We start from the raw sequence: 22,842 nt of genomic DNA on the forward strand, positions 1-22,842 counted from the left end.
TACAATTATGAAACATATTCAATCTATAGTGAAGGCAGTCCATGGCACAATGACGTGTACGAAATTATTGTAGCTTCACTGATATCTGGATTTTTGTGTTGGAAAAGGGCAGAAGAAAAGAAGCACTAAGTTTTGATACAATATTAACTGCTAGTAAAACTAATAAACTCACCTTAAAGTCATCAAGTTTTGAACCATCTCCTTTCCAAGGTAGTGATCTATACGATATATTTGTTCTTCTTTGAAGAGGGATGCAAGATGATTTGATAACTGAGCTGAAGTTTCTGCGTCCCTTCCGAACGGTTTCTCAATAATAACTCGAGTCCAACCCCTGTCAACAGAATTTTAAAAAATGAAGATACAAGTAACACTACCTGTGAGACAGGATTTACATGCAGTTAAAATACCCATTAAATACCAATGTCATAATCCAAGATACAGCAACACGCAAAACTGGTAATTCATTAAATTAATGTGGTATAAACGGTAATGCTACATTTCTGAAAATTAATCTCTGCATGCTTACTTGCAGTTAGAGCTTTAACGCGGGTAACGCGGAGAAATCACTTGGTTATTATTGTAGTGGTTTCTGGCTTCGAAAATTGAATTCACTATTTCTTAACTTTAGGTAACTCCCCAGTTATCTCGCACTGTTGTCTCAACAAAGAAAAATCATAGTAGTTCAGTTCGACAAATAAAACAAACGGTAAACAGAATGAAGTTGGAAACAAAAACTGAATCGATAAAAAAAAAAAAAAAAGTATTACAAGAATTCGGCAATGTGAGCATGAACTTAGTATAGTAAATACAAATACCAAATTATCCAGAATATTAAACAAATTCCCTGAATTGGTAAATTAAATTTTTTGAAATACATACTTCTAAAACTATTTACTTCAAATCTAAAATTTAAATCAAAGTATTCATCTGATATCACAATATGAATACCAAATTACCAGATAGCACGGTAAATTCGTCCTGGAGCGTTTACCTTTGTTGTAGAGGGATTCTGGATCGATACCTTATAGTGGAAAACATTATGACTTTTTTTTTTTTAAATCCACCTTCTTTCTCGAGATCCCTTCACATTCCATATTCCACCAATGCTTTCATCACTAATCTGCATGTGCCATCCGTTCTTCGACGCTACAGAATGTAATCGGAGAACACTGAATTACATATGAATTTAATGTATATTCCAAAACAGCTGAATGGTGAGCACATTCACCTTTGGTGTGTATGATGCAGAATTTAAGCGCTCTGAGACTGTGATGATGAGAAGGAATGAAAGTAGAATGAAGAAAGTGGGAGCAAACGAGAGAACCAACGCATGCTGTGTTCGCTCACTACAAAGCCCACTTGACGTAAGCTGGGATTGAAGCAGGGACCCCACGCAATAGAAATGAACGCTCTATGACTGATTCACCGCGGCCCCAACGTCCAAAGTGATGATGGCCTACAAAACTATTGGAAAAAAACACTGGTGATGAGATACAATGGTCGGAAGAAAACAATCAGTGACAGCTCCCGCCGAGCATTAAAGAGGACTGTCACTCAGAACTTTCGTGCAACTGTCATGTAGGTGATGAAGGTACTCTAGCAATATTTCCCCACAGCCTATTTAGACAATCACAATCAGCCTCGAGTTAACATGACTTGGACATACAGGGTCGTGATGCACGTAAGAAACTACGAATAAGGAACCATCACTCTTTGAACGAGTAAATGGTAGCACGAACGTGCAACATGGACAGCTTATGACTGCAGAAGTGTGATATGTCGAGTGATTCACCGTTTACCTTATTTCAAACCATGGGCTATGTTTGTGTGGAGAACACCAGAAGAAACGTATGATCCGCTGTGTCTCCGTCCAAGCATGAAACATGGCAGCAATTCTGTGATGCTGTAAGCCGCAATATCCTGACTTTCAGTGGATCCGTGCTGACGCTTACCAGCCGCGTCACTGTCTGATTGTATTGCCATTCTAGAAATCAATCTACATCCTATGGTTCAGATGTTTCCGGGCAATGACGGCTTATTTCAAAATGATAATGCACCCACTCACACAGCTTGAGCTCTTGCGGCATGGGTTAAGGAACATCTGGATGACATTGAACACTTCCCCTAGGCTGTCCAATCCCTCGACCTGAACACAATGGAACATCTGGGGTCCGTTTTGGAGACGCAACTCCAGTGCAGATTTCCGCTCCCATTATCTCACGGAATTTAGTGATGCACTACATGCGGAATGGAAAAAAATATTCCACTGACTGCCGCTCGCAACTGACTCCATTCCACGTCACATCAAGCTTTTCTGAAGGTTAAAAAAAGTCCAACACAATATTAATTTGGTAAGTTGCACTTTTCTCAGGTATTTCCATTAAATTGATAATTATATAAATTATATATGAAATTCATGTTAATGACATATGAATTACTATAATTTGCAAACTTTTGGCTATACCATCACTTGATTCATATCTCAGTCTTATTAGTGGGGGATTTTTTTTTTTTCAAAAAATACTACGTGACTAAGAATCCCATCTCAGGATTTTGCACCCTAGTCCGATGTGTCAACAGTATAGTAATATAAACATGTCATCGTAAAGCACATCATATGATGCAGCTGTTTAGATAAGATAGTTCAGCTGAGTTTAGAACTCAAGTGCCTGCGCATCTTAACTAAGACTTTTTAGTTTGTCACACTTGGGATGGCTGGCCTAAAAAGTTCTTACATTTCTTCGACCGAGTGATTTGATGTTAAGAAATTAGTTTCCCAATATTATCCGCAACATATCGTAAGTTTACTACACTGCAAGCTATTGAATTCTTACTTCTGAGCCATGCAAGTATTCCTGATGTTGACGGTCACTGGTTCAAAGACAGACGGTGGGAGTGCCAGATAGAACAAACGGTTAGCCACAGGTCCTCGCTCTTGCTTTCTCAGTTCTTGATCAAGCAGTTCGAAGTCACGACGGGTATCATAACTACCGGGCACATAGTGATTTACTTTCCAAAATTCTTCGTACCTTGCTTCTTCTTCAGGTTGTACCTGCAATAAACATGTATTTAGTATGCTCCTAACCACATTGGATCATATTTTATTCAAAATAGAAGAAGTAGTAGTAGTATACAACTGTATATATATATATATATATATATATATATATATATATATATATATATATATATATATATATATATATATATATATATATATATATATAATTCATGTGCCAAATGCAAAATTTTATCAAATCCACATATTAACAAACTAAAATTAATAAAATTAGCGTCATATATAACTATGCCCATACTCCAGCATAAATCATCTGAATTCTTTAAGGCACCGATATCAGTTACAAAAATGTTGGTACTGTTTTTCTATAACTCGTTATGAATAGTTGTTTTAATAACTCCTAGTCACCCAGCTCTCTTTAAAACTACTTATTTTCACAATCATACGCAAGACCGTTCAGTATTTTGTCACAAAATAAAAAATCTTGCACAGGTAAGCAAGATACACATCTGTTTGATTTACTTCCGATTATGGAGAACAGTAAGGTTTTAAAACAGAAGTAGGTGCACAGGATTTTTGAACATTGTGTACTACTACTATTGCTACTCAGTAGCGGATTGTGATCTGAAGAAGCAGCAGGGAGGTACAGTGGCTCAGTGGTAGAACGCTTACCTCTGGTTCGATTCCTGGTCAAGTAGTTTGTGGAGGACAACATCGCATCCCTGGGTTTTCTCCAAGTTACTCCCGTTTCCTCCCACATTTTCATTCCACCAATTCTTCCATCACAATTCACTCGCTTTAATCATCGTTCCCCTTAGCCTAAAGGGCACAATCGTGGGGCATTAAACTGAAAGAAAGATTTCCAGAAGCAGCAGTTGGAACATCAAACGTATGTGCGTACACGCGACTGTTCCCTCCTCTGGTGCTTTTGAGTTACATCCAAATAATATTTGGGAAATATATACAGGAAAATCCTTTCACGCTCTATTTTTATATTTATTGCTTTTTTCAAACAAAACGACCAATCACAGTCAATGTACGTTTATACATTATTTATATACAAAACTTCTATACCAATGTTGTACAACAAAAGATGAATAGAAAATGAGGTGGTCACGAAAAAAAAAATGCATATACCCATGCACGAAATTACTATTTTTCGTTGAATAACGTTCGTTATTTAAAAAGAAAGTCCGGTCTTCGTTCTTTTCGAGCTGCCTTTTTTTCTATTACCTGCAGAGCTCACTCGTGGCTAAGCAGTTAGCGTATGCACCTTTGGCGTGGGAGACTTGGGTCCGACTCCTGGCGGAGATCATGTGGTTCGGATCTCGCGTTAAGCTTGTAACCCACCCAAGTTTCATAATAAAATGAAACGTTGTAAAGGAAAATTTTTGTGAGATGAAACTCCAGTTTACTGTTAAGTTGGTTCTTTCTCTTGGAGTTGGAAGCACTGCTTAACCTTCGGTTGGATTGCGCGAGTCGTCGATCGGGATGACGTCACGTTGCAGCCGAGGTTCTGGCTTTAAGACTGAAGCACTTCGCAGTGTATAAAATGAGGTAAGAGTGTTAGGTCCTCTGAATGAAAGAATGGGTCATTAAATTAATATTTTTCCGTATAATCGTATAGTTTAGTTAACTTCTTTTGAAATCTATAACAATTCCTGACTATGGTTATTATTTAGAAGACATTATTATTATTCAATGTATTTTGGAAGCACATATTTCTAAAAATATTGCGAAAGGAAAAGTAAGAAAGTAAAAATAGTTAATTGAATAGTTCATGTTACTGGTTTTGTGTAGGCAGAATTATGCCTTGAGTTAAAACATGTTGATTCTTGTTTTCCTTGATAAAACTAAAGTAAAGTCGCTAGTCAGGAAGTTTAATATATTGAAATTACGGAAAATATTAAGGCTAGTGGAGACTTCAAATGAATGATTTATGTCTTAGGTCCGCTTTGAAAAGGAAAGAAAAAAAGAGGATTTTATAGAATTACAGGTGAGCTATTGCTCGTAATTCATGCATTTTGACCCATATTTAAGAAATCATTTCCTCCCACATTTTCATTCCAAAGAAAGCCACTTTGCAGTAACTTCGAGTTCCATACATTTTGATGATATTGTTGTATAGGTTTCTAAATTCTATATTTTGGATTTACGATTGGTTATAATAATACTTCAGAAAATTTTGTCACTTGGAAAAAAAATCCTTTTTGGGAAAAATGTTACTTGCTAACGGCGATTTCGATTAATGATATTATTACTTGTTAAAATTGTTGAATGTTTTCTATATTGTTGAATGTTTTCTATAGACTCTTTTATTGCCCAGCTTTTAAAAGACGATATTATAGAGGAAGTAGATTATTCTCCCTACACATCACCCTGCTTTCTAGTAACAAATTCAGACGGAAGCAGGCGGCTTGTAATTTCATACGGAGAGGTGAACAAAAAGGAGATGGTAAACAGCTATCCTTCTCCTAACATGGAGAATGTAATATCTAGTATTTCGGACAATAATATCTTTTCAAAACTTGATTGTAAATCCTGTTTTCATCAAATTCCTCTGTCTGAAGAGAGTAGAAATATTACTGCTTTTGTGACAAAAAACAAAATCTATCGATATAAATCGGTACCAATGGGTTTAGTGTTATCACCTTTTGTTTTAAGTAATTTGATGTCAAAAGTCTTTGAAGGGTTAATTGGTAAGAATTTAGAGATATATTTTGATGACATAATTTTATTTAGCAAAGATATTGAGAGTCATAAAGCTCTATTGGAGGAGGTATTATCTCGACTAAGAAATTGGGGAATTACTATTTCAGAAAAGAAGTCCTGTCTATTTCAAACTAGTATTAAATATTTAGGGTTTCGTTTTGAAAATGGCAACATGTCAATAGACCCTGAGAGAATTAAAGCTATCCAGGAGATACCAAAACCAAAGAATAGAAAAGGAGTGAACAGAATATGTTCATTTTTCTCGTTCTATTCAAAATTTATTTATGGGTATTCAGAGTTGATTGCTCCTCTTCAAGAATTAAGATCTGTAAAAAAGCCTTTTAAATGGACTAAAGTTCATGATGAAGCCCTACAAAAATTAAAGGATGCCTTTTGTAGTCAGGTTATTTTAAAAGTCCCAGATATGAATTCCAACTTCGTAATACATTGTGATAGCTCTTTGCGTCATTTTTCTGGGGTTCTCAGCCAATACGATTCGGAAGGGAATCTTAGACCTGTATCTATGTTTAGTCGGGCAATTCCACAATCTGATTGGAGTAAAAATATATACGAATTAGAACTTAAGGCTCTTTCTTTATCTTTGGAAAAATTCGAGTATTACTTAGCAAATCCCTTTGTAGTATATACTGATAGTAAGAGTTTAACTTGGTTACTTAATAACCATAAAAGACAAAGGAGATATGGAACTATGTTAGAGAAAATCTCGAGGTTTAAATTTCGTATAGTCCATGTAAGGTCAAAAATAAATAGTATAGCCGATTTCCTTTCAAGGGTTGGAAACCATCTAGAATTCTATACAAAAGATGAAAATACAATGGAAGTCATAAAAGATCATAATAAAACAGTAAACTTGTCTTTCATTAATATTTGGCAAAATCCTGTGTTTAATGTGCCTCTTACAGATCACCAGAGGAAGGATCCTGAATTAAGAGAGATTATCAATAGGTTAGAGCAAAAGGAAGAAGTTCCTCCGTATGTATTAAGAAATAAGATCTTGTTTAAAAAGACAAAAGGTAAAGGGAATAATGGATTTAGAATTGTAATACCTAATTCTTTAATTCAGTCGATTATTGAGTATTCTCATTGTCCAATAATTCATGGAGGGCATATGGGATATCGAAAAACCATTGCTAAGGTCGCTGAAAAATATACCTGGCCTACTTTATATTCTGACATTAAGAATTTTATACAATCTTGTCATTTGTGCCAAACCTGTAAAGATTCTAATCGAAAAGCTATGGGTCAATATTTTACAAAAAAGGTAATGCACCCAAATTATACCTGGTTTATTGATATTGCAGGGAAATTGCCTAGTAGTTCTGGATTTGAATATATTTTAATTGTCACTGACGCCTATAGTCGTTTTGTCTTTTTAGAACCTTTAAGACGACTAACCTCAAAAATCATCTGTAATAAGTTGCAGGAATTATTTCTTCGATACGGCTTTCCTGGTAAAGTCCTAAGTGATGGCGCTTCTTATTTCGTGAGTGATTACTTCTTAAAATTCTTGTATAGCTATGGTATACAGAGTGTAAAATTCTCCCCATATAACCCACAATCGAACAGAGCCGAACGTACGGTGAGATCGATTAAAAATTTAATTCGTATTTATGTTGATAAGTCTCAACAGAATTGGGCCCAATTACTATCTAAAATTGCTTTTACTATTAACATAAGTATGAATGAAACTACTGGGACTAGTCCATGTGAACTTTATATGGGACGGAAATTTTACCATCCATTAGATGTTAAATGGTTGATGGATTTAGATCTTTTAGACGATGACCAGGATAAAGAGCAAAAATTAGTTAATATAAATAATAACATTGAACGCGCTTGGAAACATAGTGCGAAGGTATATAGTCAAAAACATAGTCCTGTTAATTTAAATATTGATGATTTAGTATTGGTTAAAAGGTTCATGAAAATTTCAGCAGAGAAACATTTCAATCCAAAAATCGCCCCTCAGTGGGAAGGCCCATATCGCCTTATTTCTAAACCTACACCAAATACAGTTTGGCTAGAAAATATTGAAAGACCATATGTTCATATAAAACGTCATGTTCGTTTTTGTAAGAAATATTTTCCACCAAGACAAGTTAATCAACCTAACCCATAAGGTAACACAGAAAAAAAAAAGATTTGATGTGAGAATTGAGGTTAAGTAAATTATTAATATTGTACTTATTTATATGTTTTAGGATGTTTGTTCGAACAAATTTTGTGTGTTGTATATATTTTTTTTATTCCTGCAGGAATGCCTCGTCCGAGAAAGTGAGAGGCCAACCCTTTTCATTTTGTAAATACCTCATCATCATCCTTTGTATATGTTATGTAAGGAATTGGAAAATTTACTGTAGAAGTTTGTAAAGAAGGCGTTAGCATTTGAATATTTATGGAAGATTTGGTAATGTATTGAAATTATTTTATTATTCAACTTGGGATTTGTTATGGTTAGGAATTTTTTTTGACCGACCCTCGGATATTATGTAACCCACCCAAGTTTCATAATAAAATGAAACGTTGTAAAGGAAAATTTTTGTGAGATGAAACTCCAGTTTACTGTTAAGTTGGTTCTTTCTCTTGGAGTTGGAAGCACTGCTTAACCTTCGGTTGGATTGCGCGAATCGTCGATCGGGATGACGTCACGTTGCAGCCGAGGTTCTGGCTTTAAGACTGAAGCGCTTCGCAGTGTATAAAATGAGGTAAGAGTGTTAGGTCCTCTGAATGAAAGAATGGGTCATTAAATTAATATTTTTCCGTATAATCGTATAGTTTAGTTAACTTCTTTTGAAATCTATAACAATTCCTGACTATGGTTATTATTTAGAAGACATTATTATTATTCAATGTATTTTGGAAGCACATATTTCTAAAAATATTGCGAAAGGAAAAGTAAGAAAGTAAAAATAGTTAATTGAATAGTTCATGTTACTGGTTTTGTGTAGGCAGAATTATGCCTTGAGTAAGTAAAGTCGCTAGTCAGGAAGTTTAATATATTGAAATTACGGAAAATATTAAGGCTAGTGGAGACTTCAAATGAATGATTTATGTCTTAGGTCCGCTTTGAAAAGGAAAGAAAAAAAAGAGGATTTTATAGAATTACAGGTGAGCTATTGCTCGTAATTCATGCATTTTGACCCATATTTAAGAAATCATTTCCTCCCACATTTTCATTCCAAAGAAAGCCACTTTGCAGTAACTTCAAGTTCCATACATTTTGATGATATTGTTGTATAGGTTTCTAAATTCTATATTTTGGATTTACGATTGGTTATAATAATACTTCAGAAAATTTTGTCACTTGGAAAAAAAATCCTTTTTGGGAAAAATGTTACTTGCTAACGGCGATTTCGATTAATGATATTATTACTTGTTAAAATTGTTGAATGTTTTCTATATTACTATTTATATAACACGTTTCGGATTTGTTATAATAAAATTTTTCCATTTTGTTAGAAAACTTTTTACATTTTCAAGTAGTTGTAGACATATTCCTGATTATCTTAATAGTGACATTTAGCATATAGTATAAGCCTTTTCCAGTATTGAACCTCACTCTTCAAGTCGTCATTATTCTCAGCCGTGGGGGAGTGGAATTCTCCTTTCTCTCTCCTTTTAAAATTCTTATATTCTAAAGGGGGAAGTGGGGTGACGTCCGTTCTCGCAGGACTGTGGGTAGTGGGGGCTATTTAAAAATTATGTGTGTATCGTTCATCCGTTACAAGCTCTAGAGCATTTCTATTTGATCTGTGCCCCTTCTGTCGCTGCAGTCGATGTGTGCTTTCCCGTACCTCCCTCAAAAGAAGAGGGAGAAGTTGTTGCGGCCGAGATCTTTCAATTGTTAGATGCGGAAGCGTTGCCAAAATGAATTATTTCACGGACTTCGCTGTCCTCTATCTTGTTAGCCATTCTAAGTAGCCTACGATCTTCACTCGTCAAGACCAAACAATTGAATGACAAATTGGCAACACAGATGAGGTCATTCACTTCTTTTCCATACGCAAAGGGAGAATTTCCTCCTTCAGAGGGTGGCAGGGGTGGGGCCGAAGTATAGTTCGCATACTTCCCAAGGGCATAGATGAGAGATAGGCTCTAGGTCCACGTAGCCTCACTACTGAAAGGAATCTAATTTCAAATCAAATTTAAATTCAATTACTTACTGATTGAAATTGTAATCGCTACCGAAGACAGTATTTCTTCTGTCATGATATTCCGAAGAAGTCTATTTTCTTTACGGCACAGATGCATCTCTCTCCTCCGGCGATTGGCATTTTGTTAGTATTTTTATATGAAAAAAAAGGGGAACGGAAATTCAATTTTCGGTGATCATGTATTCTTGTCTGTTGCTTTACTGTAAAGAAACATGAAACCTAAAGTTTTCTTCCTTCGAGAGATCATTTAATAAATATTAATATTTGGAGTGGTTTGTCTGTTTTCAATCAATGGAAATTACCGTGGATTGTAAAATTTCTAAATTTGATGTTGAAATTACTCTGAGAGCAGGAATCTTTTTTGTAAGTGGTAGAAGTATATTTCCAGGTAGAAAAGTAAACACGTGTCACGATTGCAAGTATTAGATAGTTTTACTATTATCAATATTTATTTGATTTATTATTCATTCTATAAACCATGCTGCACATACGTTTGCCTATTGACTGTTCCATATTTCAATTCTTAAGTGTAACGATGTTTTACGTTGAGAAATTTGATGAAATCAAAATTAAGGTAGCGATCAATCATAAAAAGAATATGTAGACTTCTGTACAAGGTGAGATTTAAAATCTCCAGTATCATTCTTTCACTGTCAAGTTATTTCCTAGATTAAAAGTTACCTGGGCTTCCTGGTTCGATCCCAGCTCGTTTCAAGTGAGTTATGTGGTGAACAAACACCACTCCGTGGTTTTTTGGGGATTCTTCTGTTTCTTCCCTCTTTCTTCTTTCCACTCTTTCATTCATTCTCATCTACACAATCTCCTTTATCCTACATGGCATAACCATGGGATGTAAGACTGAAAAATTTCATTTCATAGAAGTTACTTATACAGCTACGAAAAATATTCATGAAGGATTAGTTTTAAATTACTTAACTGGGCGGAATGAGAAGGAGTATCATAAATTTTAAGCGTATTGCAGCTTTATGCATCATTAACTGAATTTTATTTGTTTTTCGTTAGATATCCTAGATCATTAGATTTCTGGTTCTTCACGTTGGGATCTCCGATTTCACAGCTGGTACGTATAACAATAATAAAACAAGGGGAAACGGTTTGCTTGGGAGACAGCCGATATTAGACAGTTACTGATATGATGAGCATTCTCTAAAACTGCACCGAAGTGAGCAAAAAAATTAAAATAGAAACTATTTTGTATTTTGATAGTTCCTCTGTTTTACTCATAATGAACACTTGGGACTATCCTACAAAACCGCCGTACTAAGGACTATCCTGCACAGCTGCCGTAATATATAATCTGGCCTCTCTCAATCAGTAAAGGACAGAGTCTATCTAAGGAATCACCAAACTATGAACAACCCGCTTACATTGCTGACTCTTGACGTTACGCCGCTCTTCTAATTCATTCTTTATACTGGGGTGGGAGTTGCACTGGAACACTACTTTGGTATATTTTTTGCAATAGCAATTTAATTTTTCTTAGCTACCCCGAAATAATGCCTGGAAAAAACATTCCTGCCACCAGATGTATATTTGTTCTTTGCGAATGGGTGTGTGTGTACTCTTCTTCCAAGCTGTCACGTCTCACTCTGTCAATTGAGTCAAGCGTTGCCAAGTAAAAGAATATGTAACCATTAAACAAGCAAACTAGACCGGTTGCCAAAGTGGCTGCACCCACAGGGCAAGGTATATATACATACTGCAAGCTCCGCGAAAAACTGGAAATTCGGGGCCACTAACATACGACAATGGAACTAAACAGTCGATCTGACGTCAGTAACGTAAAATTTTTGAAAATAACCATTTCTAACGGCACATGCTGGATGAAAGCATGATGTATGAATTATCAAATAGTACTTTTCCGTTTGTGTTTGACCGCTAGTTTACCACTGAATAAAAAGTGTGGTATTTTAATGTTTCGTTTTACATGTAAATTTGAAATTTGACGTAGTGCTATTTGAAATAATAAAACTTTATATTGAGATGGCAAAGTTAACCTGCTGATATTATCGAGCATGTCAAACTTTTTCCACATTATGATTTTGCTTGGTACAAAATTTCAGCTATTTTTGTCAATTAGTTTAGAAGTTACAAAGAATGGTTCATCCTATATTTTATATATATATATATATATATATATATATATATATATATATATATATATATATATATATATATATATATATATATATATATATATATATATTACACACGCGGTTGCACAACCTTGTAATTTATACCAGCAGCCGCCCCTACTACTACCAATATTTAGCTAATAATTGGTATGAACTAAATTTCCTTAAGTATTTAGTTACGCGAGTAAATTAGGCACTTACTGTGTAAATTATTTTGGTAAGTGCCTATTAATATAGTAAGTGTCCGATAGTAATATTTTAGTAAGTGCCCAATAAAGCGATAAGAAAATTCAAAACTAGGCCAAAGCTTAATGAAAATACTATTTTATAATTTAAATTACAAGCTTTACAATTGAGGCGCCTAGTATCAAAATCCGCCAAATCCATTTCGCTTAGTTTTGAGTAATCTCGCAAAACGTGCAGTGAATCTCCTTGAACACGCGTACAAAGTCCCATATTTGAACTAGTTTTTTAGTATGAAATATTAAGTTTTTAAACAAAATACTGTTTCCATGGAATCCTTTAGATCAAATATATAACAAACGATATATAACTCAATTTTGGTAAAAAGTGGATTTGGCGGCTTTTAATACCAGTCGCCTCAAATATACCCCTAGTTTTCGAAAGTTTACAAAGCAAAATCAGAAATATCTCTCACCTAATCTAATTAAATAAAATAGAGAGTTAGTTTGTGTGTGTCTGTGTGCGGCCTGGAGACCAGACCAGTGAACCGAGAGTTACCAAATTTGGGTCACGGGTACCTCGGTCCAGGCCCCAGACCAAACGAAGCGTATTTTTCAAATTTCGAACCAGGGGATCTCGGGGGGGGGGGGAGGCATTTACCTGGATATGTAAAAGTAACAGAAATGATCGATATTAGTGTCGAATTCATAGTTTTCGCGGTCGCTGAGATCAATGGTGAAACTCCGATCGCATTAACTTCCAAATTCACCCCATTCGGCTGTGGGCCGGAGATCACGGAAGGGGGGATACCGAGACACGTGAAAAATAATCCAAAATGACCGATATTGGTGTCAAATCCATAGTTTTCGCGGTCGCTGAGATCAATGGCGACACTTCCATTAGAGATGGCTTTCAAATTCTGCTACCATTGTATGTGGGCCGGGGGTCACCTGCGGGAGGTTACAGAGGCACGTACAAATAATCCAAAATGATTGATATTAATGTCAAATCCATAGGTTTTGTGGTCGCTGAGATGAATAGTGATACTGTCACAGGAGATGACTTCCAAATACAGCCCCCATCGACTGGGGGCCAGGAGTTTTCTTTAAATTCAAACGTCTGAGGGGGGTTTACAGGGATATGTAAAAGTAGTAGAAAGTGACCGATATTTGTTTCCTTTCGTTGTTCAGTTTGTTTTCATAAATATTCTATCTGACTCATGCGAAGAATGGGTATTTTAGCTAGTATGTAATAAAGTGATCTTGTTTGTAATCGAATCATGGAAAACAGTTGAACTGATTGAAATTAACTTTTAGATATAGTTATCAATTCCCTTTAACTGGGTTTTTGTCATGTTACTTTGATTAAAATTTAAATCCCAAGGGTGGGAGCGGGACTCTGCATATGAACTTGTCACTAAAAACAAGGGGACACATGTCCCAGCGTTTTGAACGTTTCAGTTTTAAGGGGAAAAGGGGGTATTTTCTATATAAATAAAAAACGAAATGTAAGAATGTTTGATTGCCAACTTGCCCTAGAATGCTCCACCGTTTATAACGATATTTGTCACATGAGTGGTTTGTGGCTTAATTTAGTATTTTTTTTATCCCAATATCGGCATGGGGATGAAGAGCTATAGGTGAGGGAGGGTGACGTAAAATAATCGAAATTACAGATATTAGTGCCCAATCCATAGTTTTCGGGGTCTCTGAGATGAATAGTGACACTACGGATGTCGTTTAAGTCCAAGTTTAGCTCCCATTCCCGCAGGTATGATGGGAATGAGGGTGGAGTTAAGAATGTGTGAAATTACGGAATTTATGATTACACTTTCGTTGAAATGAGAATTTTAAGGGAGTAAAATAGGATTCAAATACTTTCCAGAAACCGTTCGTGCGAAAAGCGGGCATTTCAGCTAGTTGGCTATAAAACAAGGAAAAAGTGAAGTGGTTACAGACCAATACCACATCGATAGGAGAATTTGGGATCAGAATCTTCCTCATCCAGATTTTCTAATTTACACTGAATAAAATTACATTTGTTTTCAAGCCTCTCCATTAAAGGTTATTCCTTTTAAAATATTTTTTTCTTAGAACAGCCTTGTTACAGAGAAGATAAGTTGGTACAATAGGAATCAAAAATCAAGTAGTATTATGGGTTGGGTTAACTACTACCCTCGATCAGTTGACTTTCTATACACTTAACTTTTAAACAGTGAATTTGTTAGTTTCTAAAAAGTGCAAGTTAAATCTTAACTTCTGCACAAGAGCCGCCTCACAATCAACGAAATTATTACACAGAACCCAGCTAATAACAAGTAGCCATTTTAGGACAGGCAATTTAAGAGATGTCTGTGTACAACTGGTCTCTTATTATCGTGGATCTGAAACTCAGAAATTTTGATCGACAGCTCGAACGGTCAGTAGTTTGTAAGCAGTGTCGCCTCTTTTCTATATCGTGAAAAATAAAGTAACATTATTATTGATAAGAGAGAGAGAACAGTTGCACCATAATGAAAAATAATTTTGAACTTCACACATGCAATCATCTGTATAAATACAAAACTCAAAATTGAGCATCTACAGGGTGTTCCGGAAATAAACCTATAAACTTTGCATACTTTTTCAAGACCAGAGTACAAGATAAAAGTTTATCTGCAACTTAGGTCGGAAACACCGAGTTACGGAGATGGGGTCAATATAAGGTAATTAGACTTATTTCATTAAACCTTAAGTTTGCCCATCTCCGTAATTAGGCATTTCATTCAAATTGCAGATAAACTTTTTTCTTGTATCGAGATCATGAATAGGTATGCAAAGTTTGTCTGTTTATTTCCGGAACACACTGTACGTGTTTCACACGTACACGTACACTGTACATGGGAGTCCCAATCCATTGGGACCCTCCGTGTGTTTTAGTAAAAACACTTTACGTACTTTCATATACTGGTGACACTTCTCCCTCAGCTCCGTAACTGTTAATTTCGATCGTGCGTACCCAACGAATACTGTATTGGCTGGAAGCAAGTTATCCCTGAAGAGCCACCAAAGAGTGGGATAAATCTTCTTTTTGGCCAGGTCTCCCTGAAAGTAGAGTGAATGAAATTAGTGATGATTTAACACACTTAAGAAAAAAAGCTACTTCACAGTGTGAAAAAAAAAAAAAAACTATAAATCTCGAAATTACACTATCTTGACACAAGTAAGTAGACATCCAAAATATAAACCTACAGCCATTGCTACGTACTACAAGGTATCTGCTATAGCTACTTTGGATATTTCCACTGTCCTGTTAGAAATAGGGATGGGCGCGAGCGAGTTTTCTTTGAAGCTCGACTCGAAATTAGGTCGAGTTTTGAGTCGAGTCGAGCCGAGCCAAATCGAGCTAAATCCTGTGTGTAGTTTCAGATACTATTTTCAAGTATCCTACATAGACAATATAATTACTATCAATGATACTACTACTACTACTACTAATTATTATTATTATTATTATTATTATTATTATTATTATTATTATTATTATTATTATTATCACAACACAGAGTATAACCATGAAAGGTAGGAGGTTTTTATCTGCATACCAAAAACCAGTTAACTGCAGATGTCCGTCGTCAAGAAGTCCTCAGGAGGCAAGGACGTCGTTCACGAGGTTCTAGATTTGAATTCCGGAGGAGCAAATATTCGGGTTCGAGCCCAAAGTTGTTAAAAGTTATAGGACGCCGGCTAAACTTGTTCAAAACTCCTCGGTCCGAGTTTAGGATTGTCAACAGCTCGAGTGGCTCTGCTACAGCTCATTCACTATCAAGCCGAACCGAAAAGTGAGCCGAGCCAACAGCTCACCCAACCGAACTGATGGATCATCCCAAATGAGGCGGTTCGAGCCAACAGCTCAGTTTAGCCGAATCGAACCGAGCTGGTGAACTCGTTTCAACGGAGCTGGGCTCGAGCCGATGGCTCAAATGAGTAGAGTCAGTGGCTCATCCCAACCGAGCCTGCTCGAGCCATTGGCTCAATTGAACCGAGTCGATTGCTCATCCTACCAAAGCTGGCTCGAGCTTTTCTTTCAGCTGAACTGAGCCGAGCCGGTTAATATCACTATCCGGGTTGGGCTTCTGCTTCGGCTCAAAAATTCGACGGTGCAGGTCTCAGCTTTGACGCTCACGACATTTGAGGCTGTCTTGTTATAAAAGTCTATTGTCTTCTCGTTATCGAGACGAGATGCGAGTAGTGTCCCCTGTCGTGAGCAACACTAAAAGTATTCCACATTGGTGCTTACATTTCTCATGATTTTCGCTTTCCAGTCTAATCAGGCCATGATTTCAAAACGAACTGAACGAGCGAGCCATTTATCAAACTCGACTCGAAGCTCGACCTCAAAAACATTGACTTGGCTCGGAACTCGACTCGAGAAAATTACCTTGAGTTTCGAGTCGAGTTTTAGCTCGACTCATGCTCACCCCTAGTTACAAAAAATCCAGTATATTAAGCTGAAAAAGACAGAAAAAAACGAGTGCCACGTACGACTGATGCTGTGATGTTCAACAGCCTGTAAAATATGAGGAAGTGCAAACTAGATTTTAGATCAACATTAGTGACTTCACTGACTTTAGATATGAAAATACTGACCAAATCCTGATTTTGAAACGGACAAAAAGGATTTTTAACGAGAAAACTACTGCTCAGCATATACTGTAACAGCAGTATAATAGCCTATATATGTTACTCAATCATCTGTATATATTAAATTGGTTATCCTATTCCTCACCGAACAGCTGTAAACTGTGTTAAACTAGTTAGATTATTAATAAAACTTGCAATATTTATATAATAGTACCTATACCAAAATTTACTGTTGAAAAACTATTAAGATTGTTTTTGTCAAACTGTCAAAGCTAAACCTGAAATTTGACAAAAAATTTGAAACATTTTGGACAATTTTACACAGAATTGAACAGAATAACATGGCGCGCCTTTCACAGTGTTCTATATAAAAAGGCATGTGCCGGTATGTGCTCTTATTGAAGCTAACTCAACTGTTTTGTTAGTTCAAACTGGACGAATCAAAATATTACAATGAATATTTTAAGCAAGTAACCTACTGTAAACATAAAACAATATATCAATAAGATTATATAATAAAATACTATAAGATAATGCAACATAGATGTTTACTCTTTCTTTTTCCTGGACAAATGTGGTAATTAATGTATATTTTTTTTTCTACATTTTTCTTCTTAACTTTATCAGCACGTTGCTCCTTTTGGTCAGCTTCCTACTTCACCTTGGCGGCACTGACGAGCATTGCTTATTTTAAATTGGCCGCTTTCAACCATTCATTTGCTTCCTTCAATAACCTAACGGCTTTCTATGACTTCTCTCCTTCATTTCTTAGACATTTTAAAGCAGATTAATTTTCTTCAGTGGTTACCTTCTCAGTTGAGCTGTGAAATCGAGAGAGAGGTTTTCACAATTTTTGACACGATTGGGAATTTGAACTTTTGAAATGTTAGTTTTTTGAAAAAATTGGTTCCAACAAACATCTATTCTTTTCTTTTATTTTTATTTTTTTACCACTGTCGGTCTGATCGTCTTTCAAGCTTAGTAGTTTCCATTGATTAATTGCAGTCCAAATATTTAAACTATTGTTTAATAATTGACATTTTTATCTAATTTTCCAAAGAGCTTGAAATACCTATTAAGTAATTTAAAAATAGTGACTAAATACGGACTTGAAGCGTCATTTCCGAAGGGCAGGCGGGCAATTCCCCCTCCACTTGAGTTTGAGTTCAACCTGAGTTTGAGAGTTTAAATCAACAATATAATATACTAATAAAAGACGTGAAACTATGTATATCGGAAAATCTTGCTCCCCCTCCCCAGCCCCGACGCGAAATCTGAAATGACTACTGCAGGCAAGGGAAATCATTGTGTACGAAAATCAATGGTTGCTACATTTTATCCATACTAATGAAAGGTCCTTTCCGCGTACAGGAAGATTTAATAAATACAAAACCGGAAATTTTAATATTGCAGAAATTGTCCCCCTTCAAATACGGATTTGTTAAGTGCTACACCACGTATTTTTAATGAATAGATTTTGTACCGCAAAACATCTCCAAGTTAGGCAAATCCCAATGCTTACCACTTTCGGAATAAAGAAAGAGAAACTAGGACATGTTATAAATTTCCCCCTTTTCTCACTTAGGAGTTTCTCGAAAAGTATTCCCTTACTTTTAATTAAGAGTTTATATTTTACACCTGCAACTTGAGCATGCTTAAGTTGGACATTTTCTGAATAAAGAAATCTGGATATTATGGAAATGAATTACTTTCCATCCTTAGAAGCAGAATATTTAGGAACACTGAAAAAAATATATATTTCCTTATCTTTAATTGAAAATGTATTTACCAAATTTTACAACTCAGTGTTAAATGAATACCTGTATTAGGCACTTTCAAAATAAAGTGCATAAAGGGAGATTTGGATATAGAATTGACCCTCTTAGGAGCTGAACTTTTTAAAACGATGAAACATTTCATTACTTGTAATTAGAAACCTATGTACCAAATTTCTCAGTTCAACTTAAGCAAATTTTTACATTCGGCATTTTCTGAGAAAAGAAAGAGAAATTTGAATATTGGAGAAACGATATCCCCTTCCTCCTTAGAAGCAAAGTTTCGAAAACTCCGAAACACTTATTTCCCTGTTTTTAACGAAGATTTTCTCGTCTTCCGGAGACGTTGAATGGCCTTCACGCTCCCCTGATTCATCACCGTGCGATTACTTTTTTGAGCTATTTGAATAATATGGTCTATTCCCACCGACGTCACACTACAAAGGAATCGAGGTGTCAATAATAATAATAATAATAATAATAATAATAATAATAATAATAATAATAATAATAATAATAATAATAATAATAATAATAATAATAATATTATTATTATTATTATAGATCATTTACAACGATTCCATGTAAAATTTAAGCCACTGACTCAAATAACCAGGAAGGATTCGTTGGTCTATTTGAAAGGGTCGGGACGTTAACTACTCATAATATGTGTCGAAAATTTCTCGAGTTACATGTAAGGCGGTTGATTGACAACAACCAGAACAGCTGAGGACTACGCTGAAAAGCTCGTGGCACTCTGCGTATACATCGAACCGGGATTTTCGTCAGGTCACTTTGATTAAAATACATATGCTCAGGGGAAGGAAGAGGTTAAAAATGAATGCCAAAAATAGAATCTCAGGAGCTCTTACGTCAGAGATTTGAAACTTGAAATATGAAGTTCCTTTATCTTTGAACGTGCCCGTCGTCGCAGAAAATTCTGCTTCTAAAGGGTGAAGGGGCTATAACATTTTTCTCAATATATATAAAAATGATATCAATGTTGTTTCTCATAGTTTATTTTCCTGTGACTATAACTTCAGAATGATAACTCCGATTGATTGTACCAATTTAAGTATGGTTACATTATTTCGTTATATAAAAAGTACATAATGTTATTTGCACACCAAGAAATCAAAGTGATCCAACAGTTATCAAGTTTCTGACAAACTTTGGAAGTCAATACTCAATTTTAGAAAATATACTATTACTATTATGGTGGGTGTCTCAAAAGTAAGTTTACAAGGCATATTTGGCAATAACCATATTTTATGTATACACAAACCAATGCACGTTATGTGGTCGATTGATTGATTGATTGATTGAAAGGGTTTATATGGGCGCGTCGACATCGAGGTCTTTTGCACCCTTCTCTGACAGTAAAATGAAGTACCCAACAACAAAAAAGCATAGTATCACAGACATAATAAAGTAAAAGCAAAGTCTGGAATAAGTAAAAGGTGTTCGGTCATTTATGAATTAAAATGTCCGAAATGTTTGCGTTTCAAGAAATGTGCAAACTCGATACACAAACACAAGGACGGGTTAGTACACAACAGCATGTTAATCTTCTCTGCCGGGGCAGCTCGGCAATAGGTGCACACACGTGGGGCAGCCCATAATTAGTAATGAATATGACAGTGCAGTAAAGAAGATAAAAGCAAGGAAATGCTATGACAAGCATAAAACCACCATGAAAAAACACAAACGGTAGATAAAAGCAGAAATAAATTAATTAAAAGAAATGTGAGAAATGCACTCACAGATCACGCATGACGTGCAAAAGCTGTAAGTAAGTGAAAACTTGCTGGATCATCTGGACATCGTTTCCAAGCAAGGTAGACAGATCAGCTGGTAAGCCAAGGCGGGCTCGCTCAGGAGCAAGAGGAACACATTCCACAAGAAGGTGGCGGATGGTCAGGAATGCACCACACTGGGTGCAGGAAGGCGGGTTCTGACGACGTAACAGGTAGCCATGGGTCAGATGGCTGTGCCCGATACGTAATCGTGCCAATCGTCGTTCTTCCAGTCTTGAAGGACGAGAACTCGTGGACCAAACACCAAGTCGCGGCTTGACAGCATGCAATTTATTCTGAAGGTGCTCATCCCAGTTTGTCTGCCAGCGCTGAAGGTGAAGCCGGTTGATTACAGGGCGAATATCAGAGCTGGGGAGCGGTGACGGATACTCTGGTCCTGTAAGGGCAGCTTCTTTGCCAACACGGTCAGCACGCTCGTTCCCTAGAATACCAGCATGGCCAGGCACCCAACAAAATTACACATCGCAACCTGCAAGTCGTAAGGAATGGCAAGAGAGTAGAATTCGCTGAACTATAGGGTGCACAGTTGACACATCCGTGAGACTATGTAAAGCGCTGCTGGAGTCAGAGAACAGGAGAACATGTCGGAGAGGGCGTCGACGAATATAATGCAGAGTCTCCAGAATAGCAACCAATTCAGCAGTGAACACAGTGAAAGTAGGATGGAGCTTCAAGCCAGCGCTATGATCATCCGTGACGAAGGCACAGCCAACAGAATCTTCATGCTTCGAACCATCCGTGTAGAAGATAGCGTAGGTACGGTACGCATCCAGAAAAGAGAAGAACTCCTGACAAAATTGTTGATTGCTGGTAACAGACTTCTTAAATTGCGTTAGATGAAAGCTGACAACTGGTGAAAGAACTGTCCATGGAGGAATGGGCAGAAGGCCCAATGGATAGATGGAAGGGACATCGAGTCCAAGAGAAGCCCCAAGGTCTATAGCACGAATGCCAAAAGGCCGGGTAGCAGTAGGTCGTGCTTGATATCTGTCATAGCGAGCACCAGCCTCAAGGGCAAAGGCCGAAGGATGGTCAGGTACGGCACGGATATGAATGTAATAGCGCAGGAGCAGGCAGTCCCGACGGTGGGAAAGAGATGGTTCATGAGCCTCGACATAGAGACTAGGAATAGGGCTAGTTCGGAAAGCCCCAAGCGCCAAACGAAGGCCAAGATGATGAACAGAATCCAGATGACGTAGGATGGAAGATCGAGCAGAACCATATGCAACACAGCCATAATCCAATTGGGAGCGGATGAGGCTACGATATAGACGCAACATCACCACACGGTCAGCACCCCACGAAAGATGGGACACCAAACGTAGTAAGTTCATGGAGCGGAGACAGCGGTACTTCAGGTCTCGAACGTGAACAGCCCAGGTAAGTCGTCGGTCAAACTCCAAGCCCAGAAAACGAACATGATCCACATAGGACAATCGAGAACGGCCAAGGAACAGCTCAGGATCATAGGCACAGTGACGAAGGCGACAAAAATGTACGCAGTGTGTTTTGGTGAGAGAAAAGCTGAAACCAGTAGTGGTAGACCATCGGTGAAGGCGGTTGAGCGCTAACTGCAACTGGCGAGTAACTGTACGGAGATCACGTGAGCGACAGTAGATAGTAAAGTCATCCACATAAAGCAGCCCATGAACAGAAGGGGAGAGCTGCGACATCACACTGTTCACTGCAACAGCAAACAAGGTGACACTCAACACACTACCCTGTGGAAACGGAGCAGAGAGAGTAGCTCCAAGCTTGACTCTAAAAGAACGTTGTTAGAGAAAATTCTGGATGAAGAGAGCCAAGGGGCCACGTAAGCCCCAGAGATGGAGTTGCCGCAAAATGCCATATCGCCGAGCGGTGTCAAAGGCCTTTTCAAGGTCAAAGAAAGTGGCTATCAGATGTTCTTGATGACGAAGTGCATCCTGAATAGCACTTTCAAGATGCGCCAAATGATCAGTAGTGGAACGGAAGCGCCGAAAGCCACACTGAAGATTGGAAATGAGGCCATGGTGTTCAAGAAACCAGACTAAGCGGGAATTGATCATCTTCTCCAAAAGTTTACACAGGCGGTAGCTTCCACTGGACGTGGCAGGTTTAGCAGGCTTCAAAATAGGAATAATGTATGCTTCACGCCAGGCATCGGGGAAGGAGTCCTCAAGCCACATGCGATTGTACAGATCAAGATGATGTTGCTTGCCATCGTCAGGCAGGTGCCTGAGCATAGCATAACAGATGCCATCAGGACCAGGTGCCGTGTCCTTCGTAGAATCCAAAACAGCAGCAAGTTCAGCAGTAGTAAAAGGCAGATTATAAGCTTCAGCGGTTGTAGAGCGGAACTGAAGTGGCGTACGTTCGGTGCGTTGTTTATAAGTGAGGAATC

The 22,842-nt window shown here is 37.2% G+C and overlaps 1 protein-coding gene across 3 annotated transcripts in view; it reads right to left on the bottom strand.

Annotated features, from left to right (window-relative positions):
• Zw (glucose-6-phosphate 1-dehydrogenase Zw) overlaps nucleotides 1-22,842 on the bottom strand; it is a 305,974-nt gene that overhangs the window by 23,198 nt on the left and 259,934 nt on the right. For all 3 annotated transcript variants that reach the window (XM_081761950.1, XM_081761952.1, XM_081761951.1), the window contains 3 exons: nucleotides 15,182-15,328; nucleotides 2,835-3,052; nucleotides 173-331 (listed from right to left, as the gene is read on the bottom strand). In XM_081761950.1, the coding sequence (XP_081618076.1) occupies nucleotides 173-331; nucleotides 2,835-3,052; nucleotides 15,182-15,328 (524 nt within the window). The remainder of the gene's footprint in view (nucleotides 1-172; nucleotides 332-2,834; nucleotides 3,053-15,181; nucleotides 15,329-22,842) is intronic.

The sequence above is a fragment of the Thermobia domestica genome, chromosome 6 (assembly GCF_964235325.1).
Source record: "Thermobia domestica chromosome 6, izTheDome1.hap1.1, whole genome shotgun sequence".
Lineage (NCBI taxonomy): Eukaryota > Metazoa > Arthropoda > Insecta > Zygentoma > Lepismatidae > Thermobia > Thermobia domestica.